This window comes from Hibiscus syriacus, unplaced genomic scaffold (genome assembly GCF_006381635.1).
Source record: "Hibiscus syriacus cultivar Baekdansim isolate YM2019G1 unplaced genomic scaffold, ASM638163v2 tig00112114_pilon, whole genome shotgun sequence".
NCBI lineage: Eukaryota > Viridiplantae > Streptophyta > Magnoliopsida > Malvales > Malvaceae > Hibiscus > Hibiscus syriacus.
This window is the reverse complement of record NW_024063255.1, coordinates 345619-360021: the sequence shown is the minus strand read 5'-3', so window position 1 is coordinate 360021 and position 14403 is coordinate 345619. Positions and strand designations below refer to the sequence as shown.

At 35.3% G+C, this 14403-nt stretch overlaps 1 protein-coding gene and 2 pseudogenes across 1 annotated transcript; 2 read left to right on the top strand and 1 right to left on the bottom strand.

The window, feature by feature from the left end:
• The first annotated feature begins 1178 nt into the window (after positions 1–1178).
• Positions 1179–4709, top strand: LOC120174614 (protein NCA1-like). The gene is made up of 7 exons (XM_039181421.1): positions 1179–1504; positions 1775–2012; positions 2109–2254; positions 3570–3657; positions 3748–3894; positions 4240–4389; positions 4465–4709. Exons 1-7 carry the CDS (start codon positions 1251–1253, stop codon positions 4543–4545), a joined length of 1104 nt encoding a protein of 367 aa, XP_039037352.1. The 5' UTR covers positions 1179–1250; the 3' UTR covers positions 4546–4709.
• A 2971-nt stretch (positions 4710–7680) lies between these two features.
• Positions 7681–11823, top strand: LOC120174644 (annotated as a pseudogene).
• A 522-nt stretch (positions 11824–12345) lies between these two features.
• LOC120174643 lies at positions 12346–14403 on the bottom strand (annotated as a pseudogene).

The following is a 14403-nucleotide window of genomic DNA, read 5'->3' as shown; positions in this document are numbered from 1 at the left end:
TTGAGTATTGTAATGGCAATGAAATGAACTTGTGTATTTGCTTATGTTTCCCCATCTCGTTTTCAATGCCGTATTTTTCTGGTAGTTAATCTCTGCTCATCATTGGCCGTTATTTACGGTAAGATCAATAACAAAACATTCATATTTCAATCATTTCTCTTCTCATTGGATTGATTTTTTTTTATGAAATTTAATCAAAATCGATAAAAATTATATAAATATTAAATGTTTTAATATTTTAATCTCTTCCGATGATCGTTTGATGATTATAATTTCAAGATATGTTCTTCTTTTTGAAAGAATATTTCTCATCATTTGGATTTTTAAACAATCTCTCAAACTCCTCGAATTTGAGAAAGTCCCTGTACTTCTAAAAATGATATTTTTTTGATTTAATTTCATAAATGTTTAAGAGGTTTTGAGAAATCGAAATCGAAAAAGTGATAAAAAAAGATTAGACGAGTTGATTAATATCTAGGATTATCACAAAAGAGTTGTAGATTGACAAATTTTGACAACGACTAAAAATGGGTGAAAAAATTGATGATAAGGTGAAACAAAATATATTTCATATCAGTAAAACGTAAGTACCATGCCAATATGAAATTGTCTTGTCATTAGATTGTTAATGAATTACCAACTCAATGCTATAATTGAAGCCAAACTAAAGTTCAATGCTACAATTGAATCAATTTAAAGTTTTATGGTAATATCGACACTAAAACTAAAGTTCAAGGGTATTTGGTGTTGTTTACTAATTAATTAATCAAGGCATAATACCAAAATTAGTCCCTAATATTTATCAAAATGGTCATATTGCTCATTATTTTTTTTTCCGAAGCATTTTAGCTCATAACGTTTCAGGACAAAAAAGTCCTTCCAAGATAGAAACTATTAGTTAATAAATGATTAATGCTCTAAAATAAAGATTTTTTACCCTAAAATAAAATATTGGAGGGCAAAATACTTCAAAATTATGGAATAAAGATTAAAGTGACTACTTAATCATATGAATAGGAGCCAAAATGATTATTTTAATAAATATTAGGGATTAATTTTGGCATTATACTATTAATCAATTATATATGGTTTATTGTTACCAAGAGGATAGCGTTTGAAGAATAAAACGCGAACCGATAAGGTATTTAGCCACAGAAACGAACTAAAGGTTGGAGACGACTTTGTTTTTGACCAATTCCCAAATACATATATCCCCTCTGATTTTGGTTGTTTCCTTTTATAGAAAGAAGATGACCACCCCGGTTTGCCCATTCGTGAAAGCGGCTCGACCGGACGACGCTTGTCCAGCCAAAAACGCCTCCGCTGGTGTCAGCGAAGCAGCGGCGGCGAGAAAAGACCCCGTTGAAACTGCCACCGTGTCTCCGAAATGTCCCTTTGGTTACGATTCCAGCAACTTCAAGCTTGGTCCTCTCAGTTGTATGATCTGCCATGCTCTTCTCTTTGACTCCACCAAATGTATCCCTTGTTCTCACCTCTTTTGCCAGTAATTATCGATTATCCCTTTGTTTCTTCATCTATAAATTTTGGGATTTCTTATTTCTCTCCCCCCTGGCTATTCGTGGTTATAATTCTTTAATAGATCTTATTTATTGCTTATTTTGCTTCTTTATGATAATTCCTTGATGGGTTTTCTTATTTGATTTCTTTGGCTGTTTATTATGTTAATTCCTCTACCCATTATATGTGATTTGTTTAATGATATAATGTATTTCATTTTTCTTTCTCTAATGATGTATATTTTTATTCTTTTTAGAGTGTGTATATCTCGGTTTAAGGATTGTCCGTTATGTGGAGCTGATATAGAAAAATTGGAAGCTGACACAAATCTTCAAAGCATGGTTGATCGATTTATTAAAGGGCATGCGAGGATCAAGAGGCCTCATGTTGATGCCAATGGAGAAGGAAAGCAGGTTGTGAATGAGGATAAAAAGGTTATATATGAGGATGTCTCGTTGGACAGAGGTGCTTTCTTGGTGCAACAGGCTATGAGGGTAAGCCTTTTCTCTTTGCTTTATTTCCTTGTTTCTAGTAAGGCGAGTAATTTCATACTTTGTTATGTGAAAATAGTCTCTGTTTGCTTTGTAAAGGCTTTTCGTGCTCAGAATTTTAGAAGTGCTAAATCTAGACTCACTATGTGTGCCGAAGACATCCAAGACCAATTAGAGAAAACGGATGATTCTTCAGAGCTTTACTCACAACTTGGGGCAGTTCTGGGTATGCTTGGTGATTGTTGGTATGTTCCCAAATTTACCCTGCTATATATGTGAGCTGATGCCTGTATGATGCATGCCATGCTCAATCATGTTGATGTTGGTCTGCTTAGACTAGAGATATTTTATTTCGGGAGACGAGCTCAATTAGGTTTAATAAGTGTTTAATGCTTATATAAAGTATTTGTTACTAAATGCATGTATGACTTTTCAAGCTGTTAGAGCCATGCTAATGTGATTTGAAACTGTGATTTTCATTCTAAATGGCAAGGCTTGATGTAAACTCATATAATATATATTCCTATCCATGCTTGAGCTCTTTGATAATTTGGAATCTCTAGGGAATGCTTTGTTAAGCCCATAATTTTTTCATTTATTTGTACTTACAGGATGCTTTTATTTTAGTACTGTTTTGGATAAAAACAAACTTGATAATGATGCTGTGTTGAAATTAAAGAAATTTCTCCTAACCCTATGATTTGGATTGGAGTGGGAAAGGGAGAAGGAGAAGGAAAGGGAAATAAGGGAAAAGATCATCCTTTCTTTTGTTTGGATAGAATTTTTAATTTAGGCTAGGTAAAGTAAGGGAAAGTTATATTTTTTAGTACCCCAATTTGGGGGGAAACTAGGGAAAGGAAAGTAAAACGAGATTTTAAATCGTGACAAAAGATCATGGCACGACTGCAAAAAACAAAAGACCTATGGTGTTTCTTGAACGAGTCCTATGGTTTTAGTCTTATGGTTTATAAAGGTTGTAAATATATGCATACGGTGGTGGAAAATGCACATGCAGTTATGACTCTACATTTGTGGCTGAAAATGTTTGGGAAAGGAAAACAAAAGATTTGGGTCTTTCTTGAACGAGTACTATGTTTTCAGTCTCATTTCGACGAGTTGAACTATACATCCAAAACACACGATCTTATCATATAAGTGATGGATTAGTTTAGTTCATTTCTATTTCAAAAGTTACTTTTAGTTTTTCAGGCTGAGTAAACTTTGCGTAATTTGTGACTATGTTAGATCTTGAGATTGTTAAAGGATAATAGGCATCAGTTTGTTTCCAAGGGTCAAAGATTAATTGTAATTAGGAATTTGTCACTGAGAATCCAAGCTGCTATGCCTTTTTGCAATTGATTCTTGGACGGCAATGCTGCATTTTTCTTCTATATGTCACGTGTTTCATATGGGCCATGATTCAACAATTATTTGGAGAATAATCACTGAAATAGCCTGATGTGAACTTATTTTAAGGCAAAGCAACAATACAACTGATAAAGACGTGTTCATACTTTGTAATGCTATTGTTTGAATACTAAGCATTCAATTTTCTTGCAGTCGAGCAATGGGTGATTCTGCTGCTGCAATCAATTACTTTGAGGAGAGTGTCGAGTTTCTTACAAAATTGCCAGCAAATCATCTAGAGGTTTGTTGCACCTTAAATTTTGATTCTGATAACTGCCCTATCCATTTTTTCATAATGATGCCACCATGATCAATTTTTGACATTCTGCAGATAACACATACTCTGTCTGTTTCACTTAATAAAATTGGAGATCTTAAGTATTACAATGGAGATCTGCAAGGTGCGAGGTCTTACTATTTGCGATCATTAGGCATCCGACGTGATGTTGTCAAGAATCATCCCGGTGTTGCTTCTGAGGTTAGCAACTTGTTTTTTTTTTCCTTCATGTGTATTTTCCCCCTTTCTGTTTCGGTTATCCTGATGTTAACATTCACAGTGTCTGTGTACTTGTGTGGTAGCACCGGAGAAACACTGATGCTTTTCTAATGAGATGTTAATATGTTGCTCAGATATGGGTATATGTCTGACATGGATCTTTTTTTTTCCTGAGCTTTTTCATGTATATGGAGGTTCCTTGAAGGGTCATATTCTTGTACTCGTATTAGAAAAAGATACTTGAAGAAAATTGTAGTGTTGGAATAAAGAAAAGACGCATTTGGAGGTATTGGAATGTGATGTAGCATTGTTTTTATCTTATACCAGATTCTGGATGTAGCCATCTCCCTGGCTAAAGTTGCAGATGTGGAAAGAACACTGGGAAAAGAGGATGAGGCTGTTGATGGATTTGAAGAAGCCATAAAGTTGTTAGAATCGTTGTCCCTGAAATCCGAAGAAGCAGGTCTTGAACCCCGGGTAAGGTCGCACAGCTTTGAAGCTAATATATCTATGTTCTGTGTGATTTCTTTCTCATTGTGTTTTCACTTGCAGCGTCTTTCCGTGCTTGCATTCCTCAAAACTCAACTTGAAGAGAAACAATCTGAGGCAACTGCAAGTTCGGTGACAACATAAAGGAGCATGTTTCTGTACATACATACACGAGCCTGGTTCCACGAAAGATGATCTTTGTGCGCCAGCTCTCTTTCAATGTTTTGTTAGATCTTGTGAATAAGTATGGTATAACAATACAAACGATGAATCTAAGTGTTTTAAAATCCAAGTAAGATTGAGTTCGAGAACATGTTTCTTTACTTACGCACGAGCTCAGTTCGGGAATAGATGATCGTTGTGTTTGTTAGATCTTGTGAATAAGTATTGGTATATGAATCTCAGTGTTATACAAAATTAGGGCTCGGTTATGCAAAGAATAAATAAAAAATAAGTTCAAAATATAAATAGAGTTATAGACCAGATACATATACAATACAGATCTTATAAACATATATATCCTCTAAAATACTTGTAAATTGTACTCTGTTATGGATGCTAGAAATTCCGTACTGATGGTGCTCCACGAACTACTCTAATCTACTAACCTACGAAAGGAAACATCTGAACACTAAGCTTTATAAGCTTCATAGTATAGTACTGATCTAATATTGCAAGATATATCATGCTTATGTTCAATCAATTAGAAATTGTTTAATAATAATAGTCCCATGATTACCCTAGTCCTTGGTCTTAGGGCCAAATTATGAAATTGAATCAATAACGATAATTATTTAGTTTCACCTAACATCAAACAATAATTGATAATGCCAACATTCAATCACAGCCACAAGGAAGTACAACAAGATCTCTCGATTTCACTAAGCAATCAAGTGATATGATATAATAGGGGTGATAATTGATCTCATTAAACATCAAGTATCCATTTAAGGTTATTTGAATAGTCTCGCCACTAAAGTCATGTCACGCTGTAAAACGAGGGTTGTTTAAAGCCTCTAAAGTGTAAGGGTTGAATTAGAATTTCGACATTTTTTTAGCATGTTTACTAATTCCTGAAAGTGGAGAGTCTAACTACATAGGTAACCCTAGGATTAAGGTATTTGAATACCGAGTTCTACTTATTTTTCCCTCTTTTCCTTTTGTTCAAATTCCATTCACCTAAACGAGTTTGTAAGTCTCTCACTCTTTATTCCTCTATGATTTTTGTTCGATTCATCACCATCCAAGTAAAGGCGGAACTTCGCAGGGGCCACCAGTTGCCTGATCCCTTGTCAACTATTTTTTAAGGTTTATTAATATTGAATATATATATATATATATATATATATATATATATATATATTTGGGTAATAAATAAAATAAGTTTTATTGGCCCCCTCAACTGAAGAAAATTAGATATTATAATGTGATATTTGATCAGTTGATATTATTGTACTCGCTCTATTTTGTTAGACTCTCACTTCAATAAATTTCTAGTTTCACTAATTACATTGTCACGTTTTTTATCTTTAACCTATTTTCACTAATTACAAAAATTGATATGAAATTTTCAAATCCACATAAACTTTCATTACATCCATCACAAAAACACCTTAAAAATTACATCAAAACCAATAAGCCCCTAAACCAAACCCAAAAAGAAATCCTAAGTTTACATATCAGTACCAATGAGTTTTCAAAAAGTTTATTGATGGATTCAGCGAAGATATTCAAAACCAATAAGCCCCTAAACTAAACCCAAAAAGAAATCCTAAGTTTACATATTAGTACCAATGAGTTTTCAAAAAGTTTATTGATGGATTCAGCAAAGATGGGTTAAAGATGAATATGATAATGATGGTTTAAGGAGATGATCAACTCTAAGGTAGAAATGATCATGATGTTGGTGGTTTTTTGTCAACGAAAATTATGACATCCAATACTTGTTTATTGATTTATTTTGAGCTTATTTTATTTGTACTTTTTATAATAAGAAGCTTTTTCAATAATTTTGGAAAAAAAAAGAAAAACATATAATTCAAAAGGAGATTGGAAATAAAAAAAGAAGAAGCTATTTTTTCAATTCCGTTGGATGTTATTGATTCGTATGAGACCGAGTTGCAATCAATTTGCCACACGCTTTTATTAAAAAAAATATATACCTTGTGTTTGATAATTGAATTTGATAGCGTACTTTCGATTGTTGTTTGTCATCGCATTATGGACGAACATATAATTTTATATTAAATAGGATGAATTTATAAAATTCAAAAGGAATGTCGAATTTTTAAAATTGTAGGGGACTACCGTATATTTTCAATCAAAAACACAGAAAATATTTATTATATATATGTGAATTTGAAATTTTTAGGAGACAACTATCTTACCCACCCCTTGTGTCCATATTGAAGCCTTGCTATAGCCGTTGAACTTTTTGGCTTTTTCTTTCTTATAAACTCATTTTATTATTCAATTAAAAGATAAAAGATTATAGCACTAAAAAAGCTAAAACTTCACCTTAGATAGCACCATAATACAATCAAGACGAACGCCAAGACTTTTATTAAACCACCTTTACTAGTGCATGCAAAGCAACAATATTACCATTTAATTTGGACAGCCAAATAACCACGGGAGTAGGAGATCCAATACTGAGAGCTGGGTTGAGTGTTGCCCTCATAAGTGGCGTAACGCTGATTGGATCAATGTAAGCTACCGTCGTGTTCCGATATTTATTCACAGCTTCGGGATTGGAATCGGATGTATCCAGAAGTGATTGGTAAAAGTTCCAATCAATTTTTTTCATCAGTTTCAATAATATCAATATAAACCTACAGTTGACAAAGGTTTTGTTTTATTTTGTTTTGTTAGGAATTTATAACAAAAAAAAAGTATATCAAAGTAAAATCAACATAATATAAGACGCGTAAGAGGTAAGATTCAATATAGTTCAACTTTACCTAGCTCTACGGTTGAGAATAATAATAATATACTATAATCATAGTGATCATAAAATATACAAATACATGATATCTCAAGTATGCTAAAATTTTATATCCATATCAAAACCCGAAATATTCTAAAACAGTTTTCAAATATCCGTATAAAACTCTCTGTAACCTAAATTCCAAGAGTTACATATATCCTAAAAAGTATCACTTCTCTAAAATAATTCTCTCATAATACTAAGGCATACTCTCTATTAAACCCTCAATATAGTCTAGGAGCACATTCCCACTCTTTTTTGTGTTCATTCAATGCTTTGCTTGTGGATTGGAAATGCGGTAAGGTCTGCCCCTGACTCTTAGATAGATATCAGCATAGCTTCATAATTAAACTTCTCGCACATCCGTTCTGAAAGTGATCTTTCCGAATCAAGATATAGAATATGGGCAACCTTCTTCCCTTGAAAGAAGGGAGACAAAAGATTTGATTCATGTCTCTGCAGCTGTATCTAGTGCGTCACGCTGGGAATGATAAAACGACTTTCTATCTTCGTTGAAGTGAAAGCTTACTGAGAGCTTTCCTTTATGTGATTGCTTATTCGGTAGTTTCAATGTTTTGCTCTTTCGGCTCCTGATTCTTGTAGCTCAGAAATTACGGTTAGAAAAGGAAATTTTATCCACTGTTTGCTCTTATTCTATTGTTGTTTCTAGGTCACGAATTCACTATAATTATGATCCTCTTGGGGGTTGAATTTCAGGTTTTCCATTGCCGCTTTTGTCTTGGCGCTCGCTTCAATCATGAACCGTAATTAAACTAGTTCGGAGAATTTTATTTTTTGGAAGCTTCTCCCAGAAAAGTTCGTTAAGCCATGGTAATTGAGCTACTGCTTTTCTTTTGATTTCTTTTTATGTGCCTCTTGAATGAAATTGTTAGATTCGGATTAATATAACGTAAATTTCGTTTTTAATTTTAACTTTTTTTGCTAATCAGTTTCAATTGCAAATCAATATATTCATTGACCGTGTTTATTGAAAGCATATATGAGCATCAATAAAATGATAACTAAGCTTTGAGGCTAAGTCACCCATAAGCAAAATCATTTATTACTGATGGATTGGTTGGAGTTTTTTGTGAGAGAACTACAGTGCAGTAAATGCAATATGGATTTTACTCCTCTTTTTTACCGAGTTTATTTATTTATTTTATCATTTCTGGGAATTGTTCTATTCTGATATGTTCTTCTTTCCATGTAGGCCAAAAGGGTTTAATTTAAGTTCCAAAGAATGGAATGATTTTCCCTTTTCGGGATAGAATTGGTATTCAATCTGTGTGCTGGATTTTATTTGTGGGTGATTTCGTTTCCGATTAATTGATTTTAATCTTTCTTTATCTAATGAGTTCTTGTCATTTAGAAATTTGTTATCTATAAAGAGTTGCACTTATATTATCTTGGCGACTTTTGCTTCATTTTATCGATTTAATGTGTTTATGTATGCTTTCTCAATTCTTATATTAACATTCAAATAAAGGAGTGTTGTTGATCGCCTTGTAGTTCTTTTTGATGCAAAAAAAGTGTGTATTGGAAAAAAATGGGCTTTTTTTTATTGTTCAATTTGCTTTAATTCTAGACTTTTCAATCTTTTTTCTGGTTTTAGGTTTTGGACGGTTACCTGTTAGTAATCTTTGGTGTGTGATTGCAAAGAGAGGGTCACACAAAAAATGAGAGGGGAAACGGAATGTTCTCTAAAGATCACACGGTTTCGCCGTTAATTGATGATGGCGACTTTGAAGCAGCTACAGATGGGGGAGTTGCATTGAAGAAAGGTCCATGGACATCTTCCGAAGATGCAATTTTGATCGACTATGTGAAGAAACATGGGGAAGGCAACTGGAATTCTATTCAGAAGCACTCTGGACTATTTCGTTGTGGAAAAAGTTGTCGCTTGCATTGGGCAAATCACTTGAGGCCGAACTTGAAGAAAGGAGCATTTACTCAAGAAGAAGAACAACTGATTATTGAACTCCATGCAAAGATGAGTAACAAATGAGCTCGGATGGCTGCTTATGTAAGTGTTCAGTCCATTTACTGTGAATCTAGTAATTCTCATAATTGGTTAAATAAAATAAATTTATTGAAATCATAGAAAGTTAAGAATTACCTCAAGAAAATGGACACTTGAAAATTTGTCTCAAAGCAAGATATATCTGTGGAACTGCCCTGCCCTTTTGTATGTTGTAACTCCTGTTGCAGCGTTGTTCATACCGATGAACTAACTGAAGATCTAAGGTTTAGTTATGTTCTCTGTGTGGAATGATTAAAGTGCTTTTGATTTAGTATGATTAAATGGAGAAGGTATTTTTTTAGTGTCTTAAGGAATAAAAGTACGTTATGAGTTGTAATGAGTCTTCATAAATATGAGCAATGCTGTACTCTTTTTGTGCTAGATGCTGAGTAATATCAATTTATGCCTTCCAGAGTGCTCTATGACAGAGCTATTTCAACCTTGGGTGTTCGAAATAAGTTTCTCTATGCTTTGTTATTTTTTTCAGTTGCCTGATCGTATAGATAATGAGATAAAAAAATTATTGGAATACGCGGATTAAGAGATGTCAACATGATGGATTACCTCTGTATCCTCCGGAAGTGTGCATGCAAGCTCTGCAGGAGAGCCACAGTACCACTGCAGTTAATGGAGGGGATAAAGGGCCTCGTGATATCTTGCAGAACGACGCTATGAGATACCTGATGTTGTATTTGACAATTTAAATGCAAATCAAAATGTCTTGCCTTATGTCCCTGAACTTCCTGGCATATCCACGAGCAGCATGCTAATGAAAGACCTAGGTTCCTCTCAATATTAGTTTCATGCCACCAACTATCTACTGCCAGAAGCGTCTTCGTGGACCAACCTTTTTCCCTGATTATACCGGTGCTGTTAAAAATGAATGCCCTTGTTTGAGCAATTTGAAGATGGTATGTCAAACAAGGCTGCTCAATCCTTTGGGTGTCCTTTCCCATTGGACCAGATCCTGCAGCTAAGAACTCCAAGTCATTTGGGTATTCCAAGGTAGCCATTCGCTTCCAGATGACAATTCCAAGTCTGTTGATGCTTTTATCCAGTCACCGCCACCAAGAAGTGGACTAGAGTTGGGTAGTCTTTCACCCCTTAATAATGGTCTGCTGGATGTTGTATTTCATGAGGCAAAAACTCTAAGCAGTGTGAAGAATCATGCATCTGGCAAGAGTTCAGATTCATCGACTCCTGGTGATATAACTGAAAGTTCTGATTTCGACATTTGCAAGACAGCTTGGGGAAAATGCAGAGAGCCTCTTTCTCCAATGGTTCATTCAGTATCTTCTCTTTTCAGTGAGTATCAGTGCAAGTGGCAGTTCGTCGGATGAACCGTCATCTGCTGAAACCTTTTCTGGTGAGCATCTTTCTGTTCGGGGCTTGTTAAAACTGAGACTCGATTACACTTTTCATTCATTATAAGAAAAGGAAAATTATCTTTAACGTTGTTAAAAGTTGATCATTTGAATCAAGCATCTTATATGGGATTCCAGTGATGTCTAAACTATTTGAAAATTATCTACATTTTTATTTTGCTCCATCTTTTTATAAAATTGATTTTATTTTCACCAGATGTTTATGATAGTTGTTGAACTAATATTTCAAGTCTAGTGGAAGTGTGTATTGTGCATGATAAAAACTTTCAGCAGTTTCTCTAGAATTTAGTAACTTGATTTGGATTTCTCTCAGTCTCATGAAATCTGAACCAGCTGACAATGCTTTAACTACGGAGATTCAAAAAGAGGCTCCCATCCAGTGGGACAGTGGTTTGGTTGATGAGGACCAAACAGTCATGACAGATGCCATAGCAACCCTTTCTTGGTGATGATTTGAGTAGGGAGTACAAGAAAATGGGAGCCGGAACATCTATTTCAAGTCAAGAATGGGGCCTTGGTTCATGTGCATGGAATAATATGCCTTTTAAAATGTCCGAACTCCCTTGAGGTCTTCTGTCTCACTGGTATGAACTTCTCCAGAACTTGTTTTTTTCATTGCTTCCATTACTTTTTTATTCGAGTAGTTGAGCGAACCTGATTTGGATGAGACTAATCTGATGCGAGCCATGGATGTTTGGTGTATTGTTTTTTTTGTTGGTGTTTTTTCTTGCACTGTTGGATGCTTTTATGCCATTCAGGAACTTTGAGGTATACAAATGTATTCAAGCTGTTGTTATAATTTAAGAATAATTTTGCACTTTTGGCATGGAATCCCAGACAGCCATGTTGCTCAAATTCTTTATTTTTCTGGAAGTATCCGTATCCAACACGAGTGTTTGACACATATCTGTATTTCGGTATAGTGATATGATCTTGGGGAAGAACGGAACAATCCGTCCCAACTGTCTCACTCTGCATAAATGACATGAAATAAGTAACGAGGATTAAACTTGTAGTCCAAGGGACCAACAGCCTGCTCAGTTTAGACTTTGGATAAGATGTTTTGTAATTCGGTTTGTACCGAACACTGGACTCAATAAGAAAATAAAAAGATTTTGAGCCCTTATTCCTTTATTCCTTTATTCCTGATTGAAACAATTTCATGATCAATTGCAAATGGGATTGTGTGCAAAATATATGATGCTTGCAATGGATAAATCACTGATCAGAAATATGAATCCATGTTTCTATGCTATAATTCATTGTGTTACCATTTTAACATATACCCAAAGCTAAAATGCGTATGTCAAACGTATTTGATGAGCCCTTATTCGATCATATTTGATCGTATTCCTGATTCATCTGAAAAAAATATTTAAAAGCTAAGTTGGATGAAGATGATTGTATAGTAATATCCTTTCAGAATGATTAATTTGGTGTGATTCGATTCCATGTTTCCTAATTCATAGTAAAAAAAAAAAGAAAGGTCGTAATTGACAGTAAATCATTCTAAATCATGTAAAACATTGGATCATCATCATGAATGTCTTTCATGATCGAGCCACTGGTGGATGCAGACTCGGTAAAAAAGGCGAAACGTTTGATGTTCTCCATATCGGCGGTGATGGCGGAAGCCTGACATTAAAATGATTAAGGCTACTTGCAGCAGCAGTTTTCTATGGTGAAGGATGAAGCTTCGTCGTTGGGAGATGTGATTGTGAATCACACGAGCCCTTGCTCACAGTGTCTGATTGTGCAGGAGAGAAACTTCGATGCTACAAGTGCTTTGACGATCCGTTATGTAGTTCAAAGCAAAAACAACCTGCATAATTGTTGCATAATATTAAAGATAGAACGGTTAGTTCTATTTAGTTGTTTTTCATGTTGTTTCGACTCTTCATTTTTCATGAAGTATTTACTATTATATCTTAAGTGTTTGAACATAGGAGATAAGCTTGATTTCGATATCGATGTTGCTGAATTATTGTAGAACTGAATCCTGATTTGAAAAGTTTTTTAAAAGCTTACCTTATCCATCGATAATCTCTTCTTAGGATCCTTGGTGAGACACTTTTCGGCTACTCGAACCATCCAAAAGAGTTGATGAACATCATGCGAATCGAGGATCCTCTCGTCAATCAAATCCGGGTAGTTCCTGTCCTTCAGTAATGGTCTTGCCTGCATGAAGATCGAAGTTTTCAGTAATGGAAGATTTTTGTGTCCTTTATATTCTTGGTGCTACTCTTTAGTTGGTAATAGTTGGACCTAGAATGCGTTTATCCGGATCAGTGTCAGATACATCTTTCAGTCTAGTTAAGAATTTATTCTGGTATTGGAGTTTTACCCATCCTACAAGGCTTTTCCCTTCAAGTCTTTTGTCAGTAATGGAAGATTTTTGTGTCCTTTATATTCTTGGTGCTACTCTTTAGTTGGTAATAGTTGGACCTAGAATGCGTTATCCGGATCAGTGTCAGATACATCTTTCAGTCTAGTTAAGAATTTATTCTGGTATTGGAGTTTTACCCATCCTACAAGGCTTTTCCCTTCAGTCTTTTGTCTGTAGTCTTCATTCCGGTGATGAGCTGCAATAGCACAACTCCAAAGGAATAAACATCCGTCTTGGTCGACCCTTTGCCACATTCAGCGTATTCGGGTGCCAAGTATCCTAATGTTCCGACAACTCTCGTTATTGTCTCCGATGACTTGTCTGAATCTTCATGTTTGAGTTCTTGCCAAGCCAATCTCCTAGCTGAAATAGTGATCCAGTTACGGACATCGATAAGTTGAGGTAAAGAATGAATGTACTTGCAGAAGACATGAATGTAGTTCGATTATTACCAGTGTTTCGAATTCGTGGGTTACGAGTGGTCTCATGTCTCGATGGATGATGTTTTCGTGCAATATTGCAAGCCCCTAGCAGCTTCCAGTGCTATCTTAACCCTCTTTCCCAACTAAGAGGTCTTCTGGAGTGCTCTGCAATCAATTTAACAAGAACAACATACACACATCGATTAGATGTCGATAATTCATCGCGAAAAGAGAAAAACCAAGGTGTCATCTTGAATGAGTCGTTACTCGAAAATGAAGGTCGAGTGAACCATTGCAAACGTATTCGTAGACAAGTAGCCTATGGTTTCCTTCGGAGCAAGAACCAACCAGCATGACCAAATTCCTCGTGTCTCGCCGTCCGAAGCATTGACTTCGGATTTGAATTCTCTCTCTCCTTGGAGACTTGCATTGTACTTGTATTGCTTTACTGCAATCTTCAACCCATTGATCTCTCCCTTATAGACGGATCCAAATCCTCCTTCCGATAGGAAGTTCTTATCATTGAACCCTTCTGTACAGCTAGGAGCTCTGCATAAGTGAAGTCTCATCCATCCGATTCTCGCCTCCGATTTTTGCATATCGAACACAGCGAGTTTTTGAACACTTGATCTCTGGATTTCCCCCCATCCAATCATTGTTTCGTTATGTTGTTTCGAGTTTTCATCCGGACTATGCAGGTCTTTCTGGTCTCCACTTTCATCGATGGATACCGGGGAATGTTCTTCCCCCGTTTCCGGTCCCGTAGTTGTAGCATGTTCTTGCAAGGACAACGACTTCGT